This window comes from Erpetoichthys calabaricus, chromosome 15 (assembly GCF_900747795.2).
Source record: "Erpetoichthys calabaricus chromosome 15, fErpCal1.3, whole genome shotgun sequence".
In the NCBI taxonomy this organism is placed as follows: Eukaryota; Metazoa; Chordata; class Cladistia; order Polypteriformes; family Polypteridae; genus Erpetoichthys; species Erpetoichthys calabaricus.
In genome coordinates, this window is record NC_041408.2 from 79,964,352 (window position 1) to 79,990,045 (window position 25,694).

At 37.3% G+C, this 25,694-nt stretch overlaps 1 protein-coding gene across 2 annotated transcripts in view; it reads left to right on the top strand.

Annotated features, from left to right (window-relative positions):
- The window catches only part of LOC114665999 (serum response factor-like), a 131,797-nt gene that overhangs the window by 101,355 nt on the left and 4,748 nt on the right, over positions 1-25,694 (top strand). Inside the window, exons 3-6 of one of the 2 annotated variants that reach the window (XM_028820694.2) lie at positions 6,170-6,416; positions 16,101-16,265; positions 17,115-17,228; positions 18,319-18,510. In XM_028820694.2, coding sequence (XP_028676527.1) covers positions 6,170-6,416; positions 16,101-16,265; positions 17,115-17,228; positions 18,319-18,510 — 718 coding nt within the window. The remainder of the gene's footprint in view (positions 1-6,169; positions 6,417-16,100; positions 16,266-17,114; positions 17,229-18,318; positions 18,511-25,694) is intronic. The other variant, XM_028820696.2, reaches the window with a different exon arrangement.

Genomic DNA, 25,694 nt, shown 5'->3' on the forward strand with positions numbered 1-25,694 from the left:
ATAGATCTATATGTAATTCCAGAATTTGCTGTGGTACCTCAAGAACTTAGATTTCCTACAGCCTATCTGTATCTTGGTTACCTGTTTGTTTTTCTCTTTGATTTTGAATTTGTGAATAAGTGAAAAAAACAAAAAAGAGCTCTTGATATGTTTTGCTGGTGTTACTTGAAGGTACTGGAACCAATGAGTGGAATACAGTTTCTTTATTTTCTATTTGTCTGTGTGTCTGTTACAAAACCTCTGTGAAGTTCATCCCTCACTTGTGCCCAGCTGTTACACACACTTATCCATAAATAGAATAACCTTCACCTCCCAGCACTTGTTGCACACAATGTGATCCCGGAGATCTGAGTTGGGAACAATGGGGGAGTATGGCATTGTAGCTGTGACCCAGTTACCATTATGTATCTTCTTGTTATATGTTATTTTTCATGGACAAAATTTTTTCATGTAGATTTAATGTTTATCAACAATGTTTTATTATTTTTTAAGGGTGGCACATTGTTTGTTGCTGCTGGACTAGGCACTGTGTACACTTGGCACATTTTTCCTGTGCCCACATGGTTTTTTTTTTTCCTCACACTTCCTCAGGCTTCCTCTCACACTCCAAAATTGTGCATGTTAGATTGTTTAGTGACTCTTAATTGCTGTGATGAGGATTGAATGCTGTAACATTCAGGGATGGTTTCTGTTTTGGACAAGATGATGTCAATGGATGAAATCATGGATCTTTTGATTCCTGTGCTCTACTTTGTTTACATTCAAGACTGAATAGTGGCAAACCGATTAGATATTAGGCATAACTTACACTGAGGTGTAAATTCTTCATCCATTTTCCTTCCCCCCTTAATTTGTTTTGTTGGCTTTACTGTGAAATGTGCCTTTAGGAATGGATTTGAATTACTGATAAATTAATAAGCTTTTTTTAATATATTGTGCCTTTGTGCTCACTGCCAAGCAGTGCATTTTTCAAAAGGTTCTGGTGATATGTTTTTTCCCCAAAGAGCCACCCCCTGGTCCCGAATCTGTTATTTTATTGATGTATTGCTCTTGGTACGGCTTCAGTAAAATGATTTCTATAAACTACTTCGTTGTTTTATAAGCCTACCAGTGAATGGGCCTCAGTTACAATGCAGTAAGGTTAATCGGATGTGTCAGAAGTACTATATTAAAGTACTTTTCTGTATACAATATTTGTATTTTTTTTAAGCCATCATTATTAGTTCTCTTGAGCTGCTTATTGTTGAACATGCTACATATAGTCCTTGGTGGTGTTTGGTATGAAAGAGATTGCAGCTGAACTCTGTACAATAGCAGTATTCAATAATTTTACAAAGATGATATAAAGTTGATTAATTCAAAGGTAAAAACTGCTAAAAAATATCTCCACTCTCAATTAGCATCAAATCCTAGAATTTTTCACTGCCTCAATATACAGTCATTTTCTTCTTCTTTCGGCTGCTCCCGTTAGGTATACAAGAAAAAATAAAGTTACTTGTACTCACTCAAAAGCATTGTCCTGATCTCCTCTTACCACATTCTGAAAAACAGCATTTCCATCTGCTAAAGAAGATCACACTTCATTCTGTTGAATCGTGCCTTGGCTCTATTGGTTAATTTGCGGTGGTGTGTTTTTTTTCTTTTTTTATTCATCTTTGTTTTGTTTTGTTGTTTTTTTTTTTTTTCTTTCCAAAAAGTACTTAACACTGATCGTTGGTTGGTTTTGTGAACTTAATGATGATATGCAGGTGTAAGTGTTGTTGGCCTTTTCAAAAATGCAAGGCAATGTACTATAATCTGTTTATCTCACATTTATTGTCAACATGTGGCACACCCGGGTCCACTGACAGAAGGTAAGACTGGGCCCCAAGGCCACAAAGGTTGAAAAACAAAGCTCTAAGATAAACGCTGTAATCCAGCAAAACAGTGAAATTGTTAACCCAGAGTCATTGAGAGAAAAATTAAAAAAAAAAAAAAAAAAAAGCAGTAGTTACTACCTTTTAACATGTCAAGTTTGCTGATGCTCTTATTTAAACTTTGTGAGCGCTGATGACATCGTCTGGAGTAGTGCACTGGCTGATGGGAATTGTAGTCCCTACTTTGGCATTTGCATAAGGTAGCAAATGAGATCAAGAGGGTGGGGGAGGTAATATACAACTGTATATTAAATACCTTTCTGACTGGATCAGTTGCATGAAATTGACTACACTCACAGCCACAGCATCTGGCAAACACTTGCTAAATGCGTCTTCTTCGAGCTTTGCTGAACATTGCTCCTTTAACTTTGCTTCAGCAGATTGCTTACATTTGCATAAACTGGCATGCCTTATTTTTCCATGAGGTCGCTGTTAGCATTGTGGCAAAATGGGGGACTCAATCCATAAGAATTTCCCACTCACTTTAGCATTATTAATGGCAAATACAGTTAGCAAATTTTTTTTCACCAAATTTCAATCAGATTTGTGAAGGCACTTTTGAGATTTTGGGGTAATTCATTTTTCTATTTTTATTTTTTTTATTTTTTTACCCTTAAAATTTATATTTTTAAAATGTCATCTTTGTGGATACCTACTTACCTAGATGTACTGTACCATCAAATTTCAGCTTTTTTCCTAAATGGGAAATAGTACATTGCAAGATTAACTGACCAACTCACTCACTCATTAACAAAAACACTGTGTGTGTGTATATATATGTATATATATGTATATATATATATGTATATATATATATATATATATATATATATATAATATAATATATAGACTGCCTGGCCAAAAAAAAAGGGCACACACTCTAATATTTCGTTGGACTGCCTTTAGCCTTGATTACGGCACGCATTCGCTGTGGCATTGTTTCGATAAGCTTCTGCAATGTCACAAGATTTAGTTCCATCCAGTGTTGCATTCATTTTTCACCAAGATCTTGCATTGATGATGGTGCACTAGGCATGATGGGTGCATCACTTCATCTGCCTCTCTTCTTACCCTGATGCGCCCATCACTCTGGAACAGGGTAAATCTGGACTCATCAGACCACATGACCTTCTTCCATTGCTCCAGAGTCCAATCTTTATGCTCCCTAGCAAATTGAAGCCTTTTTTTCCGGTTTGCCTCACTGATTAGTGGTTTACTTACGGCTACACAGCTGTTCAGTCCCAATCCCTTGAGTTCCCTTCGCATTGTGTGTTTGGAAATGCTCTTACTTTCACTATTAAACATAGACCTGAGTTCTACTATTGTTTTTCTTTGATTTGATTTCACCAAACGTTTAAGTGATCGCCGATCACGATCATTCAGGATTTTTTTCCGGCCACATTTCTTCCTCGAAGACGATGGGTCCCCACTATCCTTCCAGTTTTTAATAATGCTTTGGACAGTTCTTAACCCAATTTTAGCAGTTTCTGCAATCTCCTTAGATGTTTTCTCTGCTTGATGCATGCCAATGATTTGACCCTTCTCAAACAGACTAACATGTTTTCCACGACCACGAGATGTGTCTTTCGACATGGTTGTTTAAGAAATGAGAAGAAACTCATTGCACCAGTTGGGGTTAAATAACTTGTTGCCAGCTGAAAGATAATCGCCCATGCAGTAATTATCCAATAGGAGGCTTGTACTTATTTGCTTAGTTAAATCCAGGTGGCGACTTTTTTTTTTTGGCCAGGCAGTGTAGATGTAGATATAGATATATACACTGTATGTACTGTATATACATATATAGATATATAGATATAGGTATATAGATATATATATATATATATAATGTATTTATCATCATAAGGGTAAACAAAGCATGTGCAGGATGACATGATTTTTTGTTTCTCCACTTTTTCTTTGATCACGTTTGCCATTTGTAAATTCATTATAAATCAAACTTCAAGCACTCCTGTCAGCTGGAGATAAAGAAGCACCATTAGTTTGTACTTGGTTGGATTACTTGATGGTAATATGATAATTCTTGTAAATTGCATGTTTCCTAATAAGCTTTATTCTCAGTAATATTGTGAAAATCAAAGTGACTCCAAACACACCACGTAAACATAGATAAAGCATGTGAAATAGAAAGAGTGCAGCAGTGTCAGTGTTTGCAGAACACTATCTGTTGAATTGAAAAATGCATTGTGCTGCACAGATTTCCATAGCCATATTGTACATGGTGCAGTATAACACACAGACACTTCATCAATTTATCGATGATAAATAATGCAATGGTCAACTGCATTGATTTGTTATGTGACTGTGGGTTAATTCAGATGAAATGTTAATGAGTTCCAGAATTAATAATTAAACTTTAACAATCCTAACAGCTTACACTACAAAGGGAAAATATGTATTATTCTATTCTTATGGAGTTGGCAGTTTTCATCCACACGTTTTAGATGTAATGGGTTCCAGTTTACAGCATTTGATTGGGAATCTAACACTTTTTCTAGCTGGAACATAATACATATGGTATGGTATGTGTATGGGTACCTTTGTTTAGGGCCCTTTTTAAGTGTGCCCCAGTTTGAGTACTTATCTCATATCTCCCTCAAGTGGTTTTATCTGAACACTCCTCCTGTTGTATGCTACTAAGGAAGAGAAGCCCAGTTGGATTTGCTTTAGTGACATTAAAAATATATGCAAAAATTGAATCTTGACCTGTACATTCACTAGTATTATGTTGTCTGTCTGTTCATTTTTAAACCTCCTTAAATGCAGTTGCAGGATTATAGCAGCATTGGGCTCAACATGCCATTTTATCAGAGAACAGACTAATCATAATGGACCAGTTAAACTATCTATCCATCTATCCATCCATCCATCCATCCACAGTGCATGTCAATGGGATGTGGAAGTACCTGAAATGTTTGCATTCATATAATATAGTTAACATTTATTTCATAGTTGTTTAATAATATACATTGTATTTTAAATTACTTGCAAATAATATTTTGGCCTTATATCTTGTGCTGTGATGGCATTTGGGTTAGTCTTTATGTGGGGATTGTATTATTCATTTGTACCTATGGTGTAGTTCAGTGTTGTTAAGCTCACTTTTGTCCTCAATGTTTGCTGCTTATTCTTAAGCTCATGCATGGACTGCATACTGCTGCTAGCTGAATGCTGAAATGCCTGGGGCATTATTTTTCCCCTTTCTTCTTAAAAAGCATTGAATTATATACTCAATAAAAGCATGTAATAAGACAGCTTCATTTGGAAAATTTAAATTACTGTCAAATAATTAAAATATTGATGTATTACAGAAGAACATGTCAAATTAAATCCGCACAACAATACAGACAGCACTGCAAAAGCACTTGTATTAGTAGCACCTTTTTTTTCCATAAATTACATTTTTTGGTTTGTTTACCTGCTTACATCAGGCTTTTTTTTCTAATTTTTACATTTAGACTCTAAACATCAATTAGTAATTTAGTGTAGCTTGTTGTAGTTTTCGAAGAGACAACTCTCACCCACCACCAAAACCTATTTGCTGTTTATGATTAGCTGTTTTAGAAAGTGTGTGGACCGCTAACAAGTGAATAACCTTTTATAATGGTATGATTTGTAAAAGCACAGCACTCTGGAAGTTAGGTCAAATTTTGGATCTATAATTCAGGAAGGTGATCAATAAAATAAACATTAATTTGTAAGTTGTAAATAAAAATATCAATGCAATGCAACCTCAGCTAAGTGATACAGAGTACTGTAGAATTAATACAATGCAAATGGCATCATGAGCTTTTTTTATGGGAAGTGTATGCAAGACTGATTCCAGAATCATTTCTTCACACAAAGGATTGTGGTTATTTGGAACAAAGAACTGGCACCATGGTTAGTGTGTGTGTGTGTGTGTGTGTGTATAAAATCCATTAGCTTATTCTGCTAATTATCACTTGCATTATTACCATAATGTTCGCATAAAGAGCATATCTAAAGAAATGGAGCAGAATTATTGTCAGCTTTTAAAAATTATCTTGAAGAGAAACTGGCATGACTTAGTTAACTAATAAACTTGCTAGACTCTTTGTCAAAATGTTTTGTGTTCTTACATGCTATCATTCTGCCTGTTTTACCATTTTATAGGACTCGGTCTATATTGATCTATTATATAGTACCCTTGCATCCAGCTATAATATGGTGCTTATTTTATTTGTACTTTTTTTTTTTTTTTGCCAATACAGGAAACACTAAAGCCTGCCTTTACAGTAGCCAGCCTTCCAGGCACCAGCACCTCAAATCCCACCGCTCCAACCACTTCAACCACTATGCAGGTGAGCAGTGGACCTTCCTTCCCCATCACCAACTACCTGGCTCCCGTCTCTGCCAGCAGCACCAACAGTATTACCAGTGCCAATGGGACAGTGCTGAAGGCGGCAGGCACCGCTAGTAGCATCATGCAGATCCCAAGCAGCTTTACCTTCATGTCAGGTAAGCCAGTTTCATCAACAAGCACTTGTATATGTATAAAAATGCACTCAAAATCCTTATAGCATTCTGGTAAAATAAATGATAATTTCTCATAATTTCTAGTTACTTTCCTTTGCAGATCTCAAGTTTTCTAGAGTAACATTCTAGGTAAACAGGCACACTGTTAGTTGTTGTAGATGACATAAAATCACCAAGGAATGGATTCTTGTCATGGTCCTCTCTCTTTTCTGTCTTTAAGCTGATTTAGCTACAAAGTACAAGCCCCATTGTAGGTATTCCTTCCAGATTTGAAATAAAACCATTGGGGCGACATTTACTTTTTTAATGTCTAAATGGCCTTTTTTATTTAAATTAATGAAAGTGGGCTGTAAAGTCCAATATTGAAATGCGTTTTGGTGACTATACACCTTTCCATATCAGTGGTCAAATTTTCTGGTTGACAGGATCTTTAAAGAATGGTATTCTCCTGGAAAGCACCAGCTCATATTGTATTAATGAGCTGTTAACGTGTCATGCAGTATCATCAACACATTCATTCATCCATTCATCGTCTGCCTTGCCCATCCAGTTAAGAACTGGCTGTGTGGACCTGCTGCTTTTAGAGGTAATACATTACAAGTACAAAGTGGCACATAGATATTTAGTCAAGTGGACAGTGACAACAGTTCAAGTTTAATTAATATATTTGGGGAAAAAAACAAAACAAAAGTGTGTTAATTCTCACCATCTGAATGTCTTTCTACATCTTATAAAAGTTACATGTTAATCAAATTAAAATATTCATTCTAGATTAGAAAAATGCTAGTTGGGCCTGTAAAAAATTGTTTCCTAAAATACCCTTTAAGAGCATCACTTTGGAGTGGTTTTTGTAAGGTACCTCTTATCTGGACTATTTCATTACAGAATTAAGAGTGAGGCTAAGGCTGTTGTTAAATGTTTAAATGAATTGTTTACATGTGCAAAATTCAATTCCGGTTCTTCCTATTATGCTTAAAATACATGGAAATAAAGTAGTCGTTCCTTACTGACATACATAGTCACTTCAATAAATGTAGTATAACAAAAGAAAAAAAATTCCACAGCAGTGTTTTCCCAGATTAGAACAGTCAGTAGAATTACATCTATTCATCTAATAGATATTCCTTAACTATCCCACAAACTATCTTCTAATTGGATTCCAAGATTTCTGCAGAAAAATAGATGCTTTCTGGTTACCATTTTAAGGAGAAGTGGAACATTTTTGTAGGTTTTATTTCTTCTGTTATGCTGGAAAGTTAATTACCAAAAACTTCTGTCAATTTTTTTTAGTTCCTTTCAGCTTTTTCTTGTAGTTTCATTTAGCAGCTACTGACCTTGCTTGATAGAACTAATGGTGCTCTCAAATGTTTATAAATTTGAACAATAAATACAATTTAAAAAAAAAAAAAAAAGGGTGGATACAGCAGAAAAAAAACATCCAATTATTTACTGAAACTATGTAGTTCAGTTTTGAGTTTGTGGGAGAAAAAGCCTATCCTGACATCATTCAGCACACAGAAGGAAGCAACCCTTCTTGATTTCAGATAATGATTATAGAACTATTATTTTCAATACTTAAATCATTCGTACTATGGGCAAGAATTTGAAATGGGCACTGCAGTTGTTTTGTGCTTTACTTACCCAAAGTTTATGTCTACAGTAAGGAGGTATATAGGCACATATTAAAGAAGTGCAATGAAGTGGCATCGTACACAATAGCAGCATTAAATAGATACATTAACAAGTAGGAAAATGCACATGTGGCAAAACCTTCAGCTGCATTCGAAGAATTAGTTAACTGTTTTGAATGTTGCATCATTTTACTACTTTCTATTTACCTCATCAAAGATTTAGTTAACCATAATTGTGTTTATTAAATATTTTTGTAACCGTAAGTCCTATTAATGAACAATTATGATAATAAAGTGTAATTACCGGTAGTAGTAGAATACATATTAACAATTATGATAATAAAGTGTAATTACCGGTATTAGTAGAATACATAAAAATATATGTTAGTACCATTTTTACATTCTTTTGTAATTTAAAACATAGCCCAAATAGGCTTGTGGTGGCAGAATAACTTTCTTAAACAGCAGATTTCAACTCAAGTTTTGTAAAATTGTTAATTGTTGTCTGTATATGGTACTATGACTAATTGAACTTTTAAGTTTCTTAAACATAAAACTTTTTTGAAAGATGTACCTGATGGAAATTTAAAATCAGTGCTGAAGTCTCCTGGGGCCTCATGTATAACGGCATGCATAGAATTCACACTATAACATGGCGTACGGACCAAAGTGGAAATGTGCTTACACACAAAAAAATCTAGATGCATAAATCTGTGCAAACACCAACTTCCACGTTCTTCCTCTACATAAATCCCGGGCAGCGTGAAAAGTAACGCATGTGCACGCACCTGCTGTCCCACCCCAACTCCTCCCAGAATTACGCTTTTTTGAATATGCAAATCAATATAAATAGCCCTTAAGCTCAGCCTTCTGTGAAAACACAATGGCAAAAACATGGGGGAAAATAGAAGAATTTCAGCAAATACCAAGTGGAGGCAAAGAAAAACTTACTATTTCTTGGTTTAAACAGTGATATAATCAACAAAAGGTTGATCTAGTGACATAAGTGTGTCAGAGAAACTCAAATGTTCAAGTTCACAAAGTTGCACAGTGCCTGAAATAGAAAAAGAAGCGGTCAGATATCAAAGTCACCATGAAAAGGCGAGTCGTAGCCCACCGTCTGAGTGTCATATGAAAGCTTATTAGGGTACAGAGAAAAGAAAAAAAAAAATAGGCACACAGTGGGGAAAAAAGCACAAAATGTCAACTTTAATCTCGAAATTTCCAGTTTAATTACGTAGTCTATTTTGTCATTAAAGTAGAACATCATAAAATCGTTTAATTTACTAGTTTCTCAAATCCCATCATAACTAAAGTAGCACGTTAAATGCTTTGTTTTGTATTTCATCTTCTATGTGCACTACCTGCTTCTTAAACGGGCTTTCTCTTCCTCCAACAGGACACAGAATCCATTACATTCGTAATATTACAGCTCTCTGAATAATTAAAATACTGAGATGTATACATGATGTCATCTCCATGATGATAGGGGTTATTAAAAATGGGAACACGGTGGCGCAGTGATTGTTCCTGCCTCACGCAAGATGCTTGCCACATCAAGCGCGACCTTCGATGAAATAATTTATTGCAGCAGTACTCTCTCTTTCAGACATACTAACCCCCAATTCCTGTCCTTCCTTTTCTTTCTCCAAGTAACCAATCGCCACACAATCAGCTCTGTAATGTATGTTAAGCCATCTGTAAGCTTAGAATGCAGATTCTTCAAAACTTTTAAGGAACATTGAAATATCTTTATAGTACATGTTTAATTATTCTATCAAACTACTTTCTGCACTGTCGCGCCAGCCCCAGCAAGAATACAGCGCGAGGCAGGAATAATTGGGGCTCCAGCTCATCGCTAGCGCTGCAACACTGTGTCCTCACATGTTTAATTATTAACAATATAGATTATTTAAATGACATTAACATTTTATCTGTATAATGTAATAAACAAATTTGGCGGCATTTCATCTTAAAAATGATATCGTCATCATATGTAAATACGCTCTTTATAAAGTGGCGCAGGTTGTGCAATATTATAACTATCATAAGTTTACAGTGAGGTAATTGTACTTGTAAGTACAAACAGTTCTACGAAGAGCACTTAATGGACTGATTGAGTGCGTTTATAGTTTTTGGGATGAAACTGTTTCTGAACCGTGAGGTCCATACAGGAAAGGCTCTGAAGCATTTGCCATATGAGAGCAGTTCAAATAGGCAGTATGGCTGAGGCAGCATGTGCTTGATGCTGTATACCGATAATTCTCCTTCTGATCAGCTGCTCCAAGTGGTGCAGTGAGAGTAATATGGAAAAAGATGATCTGCTGTGGCAACCCCTAACAGGAGCAGCTGAAAGTAGAAGAAGAAGGTACAGTGAGAGTAACAACGCTAAAGCAGTTATGGTATTTGGAATAGTTTGGCCATTCCGTGGACCATTATATTGTTACAGGTTAATTACAATCAGATGCCTTAAACTAATAAACAATATACGGTTAATTTCAGTGTATTTATAAAGCCATGTCAGGGATGTGGATCTGAAAAAGAAAGGGAAACCACACTGGAACAGTAGCACTGCTTTGATGCTGGGTGCCACCAGTTTGCAAAACTGAGCGGAGAACTTGCGTACGCCAGGGTTGGAGCTACCGTGAAAATGTGCGTGGCTTTACGCCAAGTTTAGGTTATATACATCATGATTTGAGTGTGGAAACGGGGCTTACGCAACATTTTTGTGCGTACGCACCGTTTATACATGAGGCCCCTGGTGACTGCCTCCAACCATGGTAAATAACAGATCATCATGGTACTTTGCCAATAAATTATAGTGTCATAGAAATTCATGAATCATTATGATCTGAAAACAATGTAGCTGTGAAGATTGTTTTTAGTGTAGTAGAAAACATAAGTACACTTTACCGCATAATTTACTGCATGCATAAAGAATCATGGAGCCATGGTGAGGGAACTTGTTTCTTCTTTCATTCATTTCTACATAAGTTTAGTTGCTTACATTTTTACATACCTGCTACAATTTCAAGGTGCAGGAGAAGTGAGCCGCTTTGGCAAATGTCTATGCATGTAATCGTGTAGCCACAGAAGATGCTTCCACAGACAGCATATCATGCAGCATCCACCACTCTCTGGTATTTCACTATTTTGCCATCAAGAGCAGCACTTGAATAAATAAAAGAGTAAAATATAATAAAATACACACGCTGAAGTGACCTCTCTCTCATCATATATTTGAAACAATAAACAAATCAGTAATTTAGGTTGTACAAAATGTTTTTCATTGTATTAAAAGAATAGAGAGTGTGAAAATGCAGTGGAATCTGAAATTTCAGCTGTGTACAGTGAACCATATTAAAGATAACTCAATGTAACAAATTTCCTTAAATAAGTGTGCCAGATTCAAGTTTTTTCATTTTGACTGACTGACATGGTGACCACAGTGGGTGCTTTTCACATTATATGTGAATGCACTAAAAAAAAAAAAAAAAGGCATTTACAAAAAAAAAAAAAAAAAAAAGCAAAAGGATGATTTGGACCAAAGTAAATGTTTTAAGTAGGTAAATACACAAAGATCTTATGATGCTTATGTTTAAAGTAGTAAAAAGTAATGCTGCTTTGACATTGACGCATTTAATGGCTGATGTGAAGTAAGTGAAGAATCTCACTGGTAATCCTGGGCATTGTGTTTTTGTGCTGCTGTACAGTATTAGAGCCTGTTACACTCTCTTGGTCAATATGTGTCATTGCAGTCTGTCAACTCACTGGATCAATCTGGGGATCTGCTCAGGATTTAAGTGAATATTATGAATTTTGCCACATATACAGGGCACTTGAACAAGTATCTTTTTTAGAGAGCTTGCACTAATCTTTTGAGAAATTTCTGAGAAGTGGCAGAACTCTTAAGATTTGCATCCAAAGCCTAATCTTAAGGAGTGTGAAGCTGTGAAGAGCTTCTCAGTCCGTAAGGAAAGCTTAGGTATGGTGCTGAATCATTGGCACACTACACTGAAACTAAACACTGTGACATATTTAACTCTTAATATCTATCATTTTCAGACATGCAAATTAAATTTTACAAGCTCCATATTATAGTCGTATTGAAGTTCATAAGGAGCAATATGCTAAATCTTGCTAAAAAGTAATTTTCTGATGGTTCTGCTGCTATGTATTGTCTGCCGTTTTAAAAAAAAAATGTAAATACCCTTGTCCACACTCGCATGATGATGAAGTGTATCCTCGAGTATGCTTTCTTAATGGTATGTACATGTTACCATAGGGTGACATATGACACTTTCAAACAATTGGCTGAAACATAGGTGGCATATGTGTGGTGAACTATGTGTTCATGTTTTTAATACATTTTCACAATATATTGCAATTTTCTTGTAGCCATATTTTAGTTATTATACATGTTCAGTAGTAGTAGTAGATTCTCAGAGTCACATAGTAGCTTTGATCCAGTTTGAATTAAAATTGGCATATTGAACAAGTGACATGTTAGCGAAAAGTGATTGCAAAATCAGTGAAAAGGAAACCTTTATTAGTCCAAAATGGGGCAATACATGGTGGATAAATAATAAAAAATAAAAACCTGTATGAGTGGTAAAGCTATACTAGCTTTGTATAGTGGTACCAAACTTCTATCCCTTTGCATATCCATGTAACTATTGTACTGCTTCTTCGAGGAGACAGTTGTCCCCTAATTGTTAGGATTGTTGACTAGATCTCTGTGGAAAGTGGAAGGGGTTTATAAAGGCACTTGGATAGCCCGTCATACAAATCCTGCTATGTTGTATCTGTAGGCCTCCAAGATACAGTCATATGAAAACGTTTGGGAGCCCCTCTCAGCCTGCATAATAATTGACTCTACATTCAACAAAAAAGATAACAGTGGTATGTCTATCATTTCCTAGGAACATCTGAGTACTGGGGTGTTTTCCAAAAAAAAGATTTTTAGTGAAGCAGTATTAAGTTGTATGAAATTAAATCAAATGTGAAAACTGGCTGTGCAAAAATTTGGGTCCCCTTGTAATTTTGCTGATTTGAATACATGTAACTGCTCAATACTGATTACTTGCAGTGGCGTAGCTGGGCATCCAGGGGGTGCCAAATTGATGTTTCTTTCCCTTCCCCATTGCATTTTGGCAAACAGGAGGGGGCATGAAATCTTCAGTTGTCCCCGGGCGCTGATTACTTGCAACACCAAATTGGTTGGATTAGCTCGTTCAGCCTTGAATTTCATAGACCAGTGTGTCCAATCATGAGAAAAGGTATTTAAGGTGGTCAATTGCAAGTAGTGCTTCCCTTTGACTCTCCTCTGAAGAGTGACAGCATGGGATCCTCAAAGCAACTCTCAAAAGATCTGAAAACAAAGGTTGTTCATTCTCATGGTTTAGGGGAAAAAAGCTATCTCAGAGGTTTAAACTGTCAGTTTCAACTGTAAGGAATGTAATCAGGAAATGGAAGGTCACAGGCACATTTTGCTGTTAAACCAGCAGGTCTGGCAGGCCAAGAAAAATACAGGAGCGGCATATGCTCAAGATTGTGAGAATGGTTACAGACAACCCACAGATCACCTCCAAAGACCTGCAAGAACATCTTGCTGCAGATGGTGTATCTGTACATTGTTCTATAATTCAGCGTAATTTGCACAAAGAACATCTGTATGGCAGGGTGATGAGAAAGAAGCCCTTTCTGCACTCCCGCCACAAACAGAGTCGCTTGTTGTATGCCAATGCTCATTTAGACAAGCCAGATTCATTTTGGAACAAAGTGCTTTGGACTGATGAGACAAAAATTGAGTTATTTGGTCATAACAAAAAGCGCTTTGCATGGCGGAAGAAGAACACCGCATTCCAAGAAAAACACCTGCTACCTACTGTCAAATTTGGTGGAGGTTCCATCATGTTGTGGGGCTGTGTGGCTAGTTCAGGGACTTGGGCCCTTGTTAAAGTCGAGGGTCAAATGAATTCAACCCAATATCAACAAATTCTTCAGGATAATGTTCAAGCATCAGTCACAAAGTTGAAGTTACACAGGGGTTGGATATTCCAACAAGACAATGACCCAAAACACAGTTGGAAATCTACAAAGGCATTCATGCAGAGGGAGAAGTACAATGTTCTGGAATGGCCATCACAGTTCCCTGACTTGAAAATCATCAAAAATTTGTGGGATGATTTGAAGCAGGCTGCCCAAGCTCGACAGCCATCAAATTTAACTGAACTGGAGAGATTTTGTATGGAAGAATGGTCAACAATACCTCCATCCAGAATCAAGACACTCATCAAAGGCTATAGGAGGCGTCTAGAGGCTGTTATATTTGCAAAAGGAGGCTCAACTAAGTATTGATGTCATATCTCTGTTGGTGTGCCCAAATTTATGCACCTGTCTAATTTTGTTATGATGAATATTGCATATTTTCTGTTCATCCAATAAACTTAACATCACTGCTGAAATACTACTGTTTCCATAAGGCATGTCATATATATTAAAAGGAAGTTGCTACTTTGAAAGCTCAGCCAATAATAAACAAAAATCCAAAGAATTAAGAGGGGTTCCCAAACTTTTTCATCTGACTGTATCTCCTGACTGGCCTAACAGCCTTCCTGCAGTCAGTCACCTGCTTAGCATAACAACACACCCAACCTGAGCTGTGATACTTAAAGAGTTGATCACACAAAGCCCAACAATTCAACCTCCATTAAACACAGTCAGTTGTTTGTGGCAGTACAATTATCCTAGGGTCACCATGACTTCGTACAGTCTAGTTATCATCTTGGCCCTTTGATGGACTAGAAGTCCTGTCCATCAGTACATTATGGCATTGAATCAACAACTTAAAAGTAACACTGCAAGTCATTGTTAGAAATTAGCATACATATTGAAGATGGACAGGTAATTGACCTATTAGAATTGGGAGCAGGAGCTGCTGGCTGGATTGAAAGTGCCTTATGATGTGAGCTAAATTTATTTGATTTAACAACCGCACATGCAAACGTAGGTCAGTCTATTGCCAAAGATAAAGATCCTTTGATAAGTACCCAGGACTGTTTGCCCGTTTAAATAGCATGGAGGCTAAAAGGCTCCACTTAAACTCACAGAACCCTCATGCTGTTCATCTGGCAATAGGGTGACACATTTGTGGCTGTGTATTGATGGATTAAACACAAGAAGTCCACGTGACCATCATCATCAAGTCCTTCCATGAGAACCCTGAATACAATGAGGACTGATTGATGTCATTTATGTTACGTAGAATGCCTAGAGGGGGCTGGGTGGTCTCGTGGCCTGGAACCCCTGCAGATTTTATTTTTTCTCCAGCCGCCTGGAGTTTTTTTGTTTTTTTCTGTCCTCCCTGGCCATCAGACCTTACTTTTATTCTATGTTAATTAGTGTTCTATTATTTTAATTCTGATTTTGTCATTTTTTCTCTTTCTTCATCATGTAAAGCACTTTGAGCTACATTATTTGTATGAAAATGTGCTATATAAATAAATGTTGTTGTTGTTGTGTATCTGCCAAGCAATTACATATTAGGTGCAAGCAGACTCCTTGTCCTTCACATGAAAGGATACACCATAGGATATACCAAGGCACTGAATAAACAAAAGGTAAAGCCCATCTTTAATATTGTCATGGCCACAAATCTGAGATATTATAAAAGTAATTCTGTCCAAACATTAGGTTGCTGGCTCAATGTAACACGGATATTTCACTTCAGTTACAGCTTTTCATATTCAAGTCTAAATAAGGTTGTATTTGATTTGTTTGAGAAGGCAAGACTATATACAAACATTGAATGGCACCAGAGAGGAATAAAGTAGTGGCATAAACCTGAAAGAATCAAAAGATTGTGATGCAATTTTAATTGAATGTTGCCTGGATGCTTGTCATTTCTATGTTTAATGTGTTGCATTTTGTCCATGGTCTTTACTTGTCAGCCAGATGTTAGCCTGCCCCCTGCCCCCACCTCCTCACCACCACCTTCACAACTCAATTCGGTTTTATCTGATTTGTCGTGCAGGCACTTCTCTCCCACCCGGGACCCCAACCTTTCCTATTGGCCAGTTACAGCCGCACTCAATTGCCATCCAAGGTCAGCAAGGTCAGACGATCACAGCCACTGCCGCACAGGGGCAGCCAGGGCAGCAGACTGTGTTCCGGTTTCCAGCTGCTGTCTCCTTAGCAGGTTGGTGTACTGCTTTTAAAAGAGGGCACAGGAAAGGATAACCCTGTAGTCTTTCAAGCAGTGATGGACAATTTTATAAAGTTAAAGTACATCTTGATTAAAACCATGGCCAATGCATATAAATATAAAAACCTAACATAATAAAGGAATACACTGCAACACCTTCTCATTAATAATGGCAAATGTGCCTCATGTGCTGTGTTGATTTTGCAAAAAACAGACTGGGCCTTGGTCCTCTGTCTAAGTGATTTCCTATTGCTAGCATAATGTTTTGTCAACTTGTGTAAATGTAGATACATAAACCTTTTACTTTTCTGACACTAGTGTGCAGATTGTAGGGGTTGTGTCAAGCACTAAATATGCTTGCTTAATGTGTTTTAAATTTGCCTCAGGTTTCTAAAAATGTGTGTTATGAATAACATGGAAAGAAAGTAACTAGCAAAGCTAGAGGCTTAAAATATCTCGGGCTATGTTCAGCGGACAAAATCTTAAGGTTTTTAATCAGTGCTGTTGTTTGAAACCCAAAGCTCAACTTACATTTGAGGTACTGCTGAAAAGTAACAAGTTGAACTTTTAAGCTGATGTTGGGTGAACTGTGATGTCCTTGGTGTTTTTGAATGTCATGTCATTCCTTAAATCAGGCAGAATGTGATGGTTGATGTCAAAACTTCGGTTATAGGAGACATTTTGTTTTCTCTCTCTCAACCTAATTTGGACATTGCAGGTTTGGTCACGTGTCATTGATACTGGATTAAACATGAGGAAAATCCCAGTCGAGGAATAGACTGCTTTGGACATCCGTCAGTATAGACCTCCATGGAATGACTGTCATGTTTGTCTGTATTGCAGGGGGAGCAATGGCTCCACAGCTGCAAACAATCCAGGTCCATCCATCAACACAACACAGCTCCACCTCCAGCGAGAGCGGGCCAGAAATCTCTCAGGCATCCACCTGCTCTACAGGTAATCCATCATAAACTAAGTTGTTTATCACAATGTGTGGAAGAAATATTCAGAGAGGTTCAGTTTATGCTATCTAACACACTTTTAAAGCTGATTGTGGAATGCTGTGATCAATTATATCCTCCGTATTAAAAGGAGGTTTTAACGGTCTTGGTGGAAGTCCAAAGATGACCTACTCCTACAAGGAGGGAGAGGATGAATTTGAATATGTTCAATCTATGCAACACAAGAGAAATCTTTCAACTTATAAACAGAATACATTAGGATGTCAGCTGTTAGTTTAAAATAAGTTCTCAAGTAGGAGAGTGCCCAGGAAGAATTTAAATAAACATTATTATGAAATTACTAAGAAAAAAATATTTCACTGTATTATGCAGAACTTAATTGCTTGGCATTATGGCATAGACTAGGTAAATCAAGTGAGTTATGCTGAACTGAGTAGCTCACTGTTATGTTTCTTACAGTCATCTCAATCAGGTACAAAGATCTGTCTAAACTACAAGGGTTCACTTTTGCCATTTTAATGAGAAAGAAACGGTACTTGCAAGTTTAGTATCACTTCATTTATTTGATGTCTCCTTTGGACCAGCTTGCACCACTGTTGGATTTATTATAATCATTCTAGCTGTAATAGACATTTATAAATTTTAATGTAGTAGCTTAAGCATGGACTTCAGGTGAACAGTGACATCTAAATGTTGAAGTTCCCTGTAGATCACAATGGTGAACACTGCTATGTGTACAAAGTAGTCATTACTTTCTCTTCCCTGCACTTGTATAATGAGGAATGTATCTGAGGCCAATACTGCCACCTGCAGCCATCCACAAGAACTTATCCATTGGTTAGTTGTAACTGAGCTGTCTTAGTTGGTATTTTCAAGTACTACATAAACAAAACCTTACAATTCGATTAGTATTTAATTGGGAAGCAAAATTGAATAGCTTCTTTTAGGTGGTTCTGTTATAGTTTACTACAATGCTAAAATGTCTTGATGTGAAATGTTTTATTGAAGGAAATTATTTTTATCATTTTTATTATTTCTCTCTGGGCTTATTGCTTGTGCTTTCTTTTTTGGTACTATATCTGCAGTTACCCTGCCTGCAACAATTGTGACATCTTCGGTGCCAACATCTGTGGCAGGTCATATGATGTACCCAAGCCCTCATGCAGTGATGTATGCCTCCACGCCCACACTGGCCGATGGCAGCCTGGCTGTGCTCAATGCATTCTCACAAACCCCCTCTGGTATTCAGGTATCCCATGGTCAAGTTCAAGAGCAAGGTGAGAAGGAAAAAAAGTATTCTGATGCCAAATAGTGAACTTAAATATATAGAACTTCTGAGTCTGTTAATGGAGCAAAAAAAATATATAAAATGGGAGAATTAATGGTTGCAAATTCAACAGAAAAATGGCTCTATATATATATATATATATATATATATATATATATATATATATATATATATATATACGGAGTATACTTCCATCCATCCATTTTCCAACCCGCTGAATCTGAACACAGGGTCACGGGGGTCTGCTGGAGCCAATCCCAACCAACACAGGGCACAAGGCAGGAACCAATCCCGGGCAGGGTGCCAACCCACCGCAGGACACACACAAACACACCCACACACCAAGCACACACTAGGGCCAATTTAGAATCGCCAATGCACCTAACCTGCATGTCTTTGGACTGTGGGAGAAAACCGGAGCGCCCGGAGGAAACCCACACAGACACTGGGAGAAACGGAGTATACTTTATACATAAAATATATGTTGTCATACCTTGCATAACTGAATAACCTGTAATGCACAATAACAATTCAATACATTTATGGTCACTACAGTATTTGGATTTAATAATCTTCATGTGGGAAAAGGCTGACTCGCATAAATAAGTAGAGCCAAATAATGCAGTCAAGGAGGTAGCATATTTCCTCATGTTTGGGTACTTTTCCTCTGTGAGTAAGTTCCAAAACTGTCCATGAGCCCTGGACTTCAGCTGAATGTTATCCTGTAGTGTCAAAATCTCATCCTCCACTGTAGAGGAGTTTTAGGTGAAACAGTGTTGCAATTTTTGATGCGAGTGAATCACCCTCAACATCTTCCCCAAATAGATAGCACTTAAAAGTAGTGATTGGCTCAAGTAATGCTGAGTCTTGAAACTGTCTCTCAAAGTCTGACAGCCAATTTTCAATCTGCTCTGTGTAACGTATGCTGTCAAGTTGCACGCACACCTTCCATTGCATCTCCAGCTCTGACGCGAGGTTTTGGATGTTCCTCAAATCAAGGCGCTGCAGCTTTGAGGTCGGATGTTGCATTTTTCGTTTGAAAGCATTAACTGAGCTAATCATATTGACCATGGAGTTCTCTTTTCCTTGCAGCTGTAAATTAAGCTCATTCAACATGTTGGTCAGATCGGAAAAAAATGCCAAGTCTAACGGCCATTGATCGTTATTAAGTTGCTTGTATTCTGCATGTTTAATGACAAGGAGAAACTCCTTTTTCTCCGGGCAGGGATCTTGAAATCTCAGCAGGAATTTCTCCCTAGCCATCTGTCTCAACGAAGGCCTCTTTTTATCATCTCTCCATCTTGGAAGGACTTCTTATGCTTAATGATCAAGTGACTCACCCGGAACGATGCTTTGGTGTGTCTGCCTTAGCTTTTGAATTCAGCCAAGTGAAAAATGACGGCTGTCCGATTAACCGCGATTATTGTTCCCTCTCCTTTCTCTTTTCTCAGATCGCTTTTCGGAAGGAAGTCAGTTTCGTAGTTTTTATGAACAGTTCGAAAGTGCCTTTCCACACTTTCCTTCTTTGGAATAACAATGATAGATTGACAGATCAGACAAATGCACTTCAATTGTGACATTGTGAGAAAAAAAATCCTCTTCCAATTCCACATCCAGCCCATACCCTCCCCAAACAATTTTTTTTAATCCCTTCTTTAGTCGATATAAATTGGAAGGCTAACTAGATCACTTAGATAGCTGGAGTTTTGCAGTAGCTCGCGCATTTGATCGTGCATGCGGGATGACCAGTGTGTTAGAAGAAAAGAGATCTCAGACTGGCCGCCCTGTATGTCAATCAAGTGGCAAATGCCATAGGGAAGGATATATGATAGACTAACGTGTAAAAAAAAATAAAAATTTTTTTGAATGCAACGCGATCTACCTGCACTACCTTTCCAATCTACCGGTCGATCGCAATCAACGTATTGGGCACCCCTGGTCTAGAGAATATATTATGAAAAATATGCATGGCATCACTGAAAACCCTGTCTTTACATTTTAAGTATTTGCCTGAATATTGCTTTTTAGAGGTGCTTGGTGACAAGTGGCATCAACATGTATAGGCTGTCTGCTATAAGGTATAAATTCCAAACTGTAGTGTAATACTTCTCATATAATTAGGACACTTTGCAACAAACTAATGTTTTATCCATAAGGTTCATGTCCTGCCAAGGCCAAGAAAAAAGGGTTTAAAAAAAGGATGCATGGCTGAATGGTCAGTGAAATTTTTTTTAAGATGGCAGAAGAAGCTCAGCATTGATACACTGTGCATATCGGTCTACTAGTTTCCTGGAACATTTGTGATGGCATTGCTGTGATAAACTGTCATATGTGTGATGTAGTTTTTTGGGAAATAAGCAAATAACTGTGCTTGAAACTCCCTCCCTACTCTGCCTGTTAGTGTGACAAGAGTAACAATATATTTATCAGAGTTTTACATACTTGCATTTGGTCCCAGTGCCCCTGTAGGGCCTTTGACTCAACAGTAAAGGCATTCCAAACAGCTCTTCTGTCTGCCTTCACTCTTCACCTTCTTGATGTCCAATCTTTTCTGGCCTTTCTAGGTGTCACTGAGTCGAGCAAGATAGGACTTCCTCTCCTAGCACTGATTGCAGGGCTTCCCACTCTGCGTCTTTCTTGGGTCTCTGTCAGACAGCACATGTTGAAAGTGGCCTTTCCTTTGTGGTTTGAAGATTGTGACTGGAAACATATCCTGAAATAAATAGCCAGAACTAGTAGGTTAGTTCTAGTTAGCCTTGAGGCATGGCCACAATACAGACAGTACTTTACAGTATAAATTAACTCACACTGGTGTTGGAGCATTTTATATTTTTTGTATTTACTGCATCAAAGAGTCAGTTATCAGGTTTTTTTAATTAAAAATAACAGCAATAATAAAATTACATGTATTCAGAGACTACATTAAATGCATGCTCTTTTAACGTTACCATAACGTAGTAAAAAAAAAAAAAAAGTAACCCCAGTAGGCTTGTGGTGGCTCAACAGCTTTCATAAACAACAGCTTCCAACTCAAGTGATTTCAAAATTGTATTGAATGATGGCCTCTTTTGAGTTGTTGGTAGTACAGGAACTGTGACAGAATGTAGTTCAAATTTATTAAACATAACATTTTTGAAAGAAGTTCCCAATGTAGTGCTAAAATATCTGTTAAGTCCTAGAGAAGTTCTGGAGCTTACCTATGAATTACAATGTCAGAGGAAAAAAAAATCAGTAATTATAATGTATAGATAATGGAGCTTTGAGGTTGTTTTATAGTGTAAGTCACTCTGTGCTTACAAAGTAATGCTTACGTAATTCTGTTATTTTGCATTCATTTCTAAATAAATCATTATTTTACTTTTACTGTTAACTTGCTCATCTCTCCTGCTGATTAAAGTAACTGTACCAGCAGCTTGTATATGTGCATCTTTCCTGGCGTTTGACTAACTTGTACTGAGGATCCATTTTGCAATGTGCTAGCAATGTAGTTTAAGACACCATGATAGAATGTTCACAAGGATTAAAGTGCCATCGGGTGTCACTCTAGATAGTGCTGTTAGAGGGATAAGGATCATTGTGCATCCAAGATTAAAGTGCCATCGGGTGTCACTCTAGATAGTGCTGTTAGAGGGATAAGAATCATTGTGCATCCAATCCTGTCTGATAAATAAGCAAAACCTTTACTACTAAAAAGGCCTGAGCCTGGGACATTCCCAAGTCATATATTCCAGTGAGGCAGGTGCCTGCCAACATCACTGACAGTAATTCTTGACCCAGGTAAATTTTGGGTAATCCGATACAAGGAAAATGTGTGTGATGTGCAGTTTAAAGTTTATTTAGTCCATGCTTTACATAAATTGATGAGGAGTTGATTTTATTGATAGCTACCTTTCATTCATTATCTGAAATTCTAATAAAAATTTTGAAAGAAAAAAAAAAAAAAACCACGTTTGGTGATATTGTCCATAACTTCATCATTGCTAGATAGTGTAGTTTAAACTGCATATATTGAGAGGGATTGAATAGATTATATATGAAAATGTGCCACTCCACCAATTTGTCACATAATGTCAGAAACATAATTATTTCCAGTTGTTTAATTACATTGTTTGGTGTAATGCTTAATGTTATATATATATATATATATATATATATATATATATATATATATATATATATATATATATATAAAATCCCTATGTGCATCCAGGTGTCCGTGTGTGGGTGTCTTCTGATGAAGTGCGCATGCGCGGGGAACCGTGGGATGCACGATATCACTATCAGAGAAATTTAGACGTGTTTTACGGAAATACAAACCAGTATTACTGCGAGAGGAAATTAAAGGTACACAATACAGTGACACATATTACAGCCACATACAAGCCAGTATTACTGTCAGAGGAGATTAAAGGCATATTACCGACGCGCACGCTTGTATTACCGCCAGAGAAAATTAAAGGTATATTATGGAAAGTACAAGCCAGTGGACATACAAGACGGCATCCTTTAATAAGGGCGCGCACAAAAAGGCGAGCCTCAAAAGGGCGACCTCAATTGGGCGCAGTGAATAAAGGCGCGCGTAAATAAAGATCTGCACCTTTGTTGCTCTTCACATATTCCAGAGCCATTTGAACTAAATTATATACGAACACCTTTATTCGCCGCGCTCAATTGTGGTCGCCCTTTTGAAGCTCGCCTTTTTGTGCGCACCCTTATTGAATAGAGCCGTACAAGACAGTATTACTGTCACAGAAAATGAAAGACACACAATACACGGCGGCAGCCCACGAAGAACAGTCAGCTCAGCAAGTAAACATCAACAAAAGAAAGGCTGAAAGAAAGAAAAATACAACCAACAAAAAGAATGAGGTCAAAGTCCCTTGCCATTTAATATAGACTGTTCCTACTGATGTTTATGCACTACTGTTCTAGCGCCCATTATTGTAACGGGCTAAATGACTAGTAAGACTATATAACAGTAAAGTTACTGTGATTACCTGTGCAACAACTTATTTTGGTCATTTGGAAAAATCCTTATCTCATGCAATGATGTCTTCTGTTATCCAAATCTTGAAAAAAAAACATTTTCTTTATGAAGAATAATATAAAGCCTTTTGGCAAATTAATTAATTTTGTTCTAATATAAGTCTACCGGAGCTGTGTCACTCTTCTGTTTTCCTTTTGATGCTTTAGTTTAAAGTCGACTCCAGAATTATCGGTACACCTTATGACAAAGAGTTAAACATTAATATATAACATGAGTCAAATTAAGTGTAAGCCTAATCTTTAATTTAATTTTTTTATTATTATTATTAAAAATATAGCTTTCAAAAATATTGGCACTCCCATGGTTAATACAGGGGTGGCAGTGGTAGCACTGCTACCTCACAGTAAGGAGATCTAGATTTGCATCCCGGGTCTCCCCTGCATGGAGTTTGCATGTTCTCCCCCATTTGCTTGGGTTTCCTCCATAAGTCCAAAGACATGCAGGTTAGGTGGACTGGCAACGCTAAACTAACTAGTGGGTATGTGGTGTGTGCATGTGAGTGAGTGTGTTCACCCTGCTAAACTCTGGAGCCCGGTCCTGGGATTGCCCCTGGCTTAGGCCTTGTGCTTGCTGGGGTAGGCTCCAGCACCCCACAACCCAGCTCAGGATTCAGCAGGCTTAGAAAATGGTATGATTAATATTGACACATAACATCACTGCCTGTTTAATATAGTTTTTAACCAGGTCAGAGAACATTTGTAGAGGGGTCTTGGACGACTTGTCAATGCTGAATGTTTCTTTTTTTTAATATACAGGTTTTCACTTGGGTTAAAATCTGGAGACTGGTCATTTCAAAACTTTAAATCTGAGTGCTTGAGACTATTTCTGTGTTGATTTTGAAGTGTGTGTGGGGTCATTGTTTTATTTGATATTCCACCAATGGCCAAAGTTCATTTCTTTCTGGCAGAGGCATTCAAGTCTTGGGCTGTAATTTGCCAGTATGTAGTGGAATTCATTTTTCTATCAGCCTTCAGAAAAGGTCCTGGACTACGTGCAAAACGGACCCAAAGCATCAATGATCCACCACATTTCACAGTGGAGAGCAAAGTGCATATCTTTGTATGTAGTCAAACATGACAATGGTGTACATGACCAAAAAGTTAAATGTTTATCTCATCTGACCACAAGACATGATTGCATTTGCAGTTTCAATTATGCTTGGCAGACTTCAGGCACTGCACTGTGGCTTATTCTTAAGAGATTCCTTTGTGAAACTCTTCAAAAACGCCACTAGTGGTAGGGTGTTGTACTGTGGTAGCCATGGTGGATGCAATGAGAAGTCAAGTAAAATGACACCTTAATTGGCTATCTAAAAAGATTACAGTATGCAAGTTTTCAAGGCGGGTCAGACCCCTTCTTCAGGCAAGATCTTGACTGACATCTTGACCTCATTCTCATTGCATAAAGGCACTAAAAACTAAAGGATGAAAAAGTGCCTTATTACATTCTGGCTTGCTTGTGCTTTTGACAGATACCACATTTTTTAGGCTATTGATGAATATATCATTGTAAGAATCTAGTTTGTGAGTGCTTTCAAGGGCTTCTCATTTTATTTCTGGTGGTTGGAACACTTATTTGATAGAGGGATAGTCTGAATAGTCCCATCTAAAGATGCAACAGCTTCATGGCTCCTAATGTAAGTAGATAAACTAAAAGGAACCAGTGAGGCCAAAAACACTTTCAACACTTTCTTAATAAGTGTATACAGTGAATACAAACAGAATCAGTGCACTTGTAGCAAGCAAGCTACAAACAAGGCAATGTTGAGTCAAGGCAAGTGTTGGAATTGGTAGTAGGTACTGCTCAACATCAGTTTTCAATTTGTCTTTATGTGTTATGTTAGGCAGCATGGGGTAGAACAATGTGCCATTCCAAAATTTAAACTTAAAGGCATCTGTAAAGTGAATTTTGCATTACAACAGTTGTATTCATTTGATTAAACGTGATAGATATATGACCAATCTGCTTGTTGAAAACAGTCACAAATCCGCAATGAGTTCTAGTATGAGCCATAACCATCGTCTGACATGCATTCCCTTACTTCAGAAACTATTCTCTCACTTGTAACCGATTCATAAAATGATTTGCTTTCTTCTGTAAGTTTCAAAAATTCCGTTACATGTGTG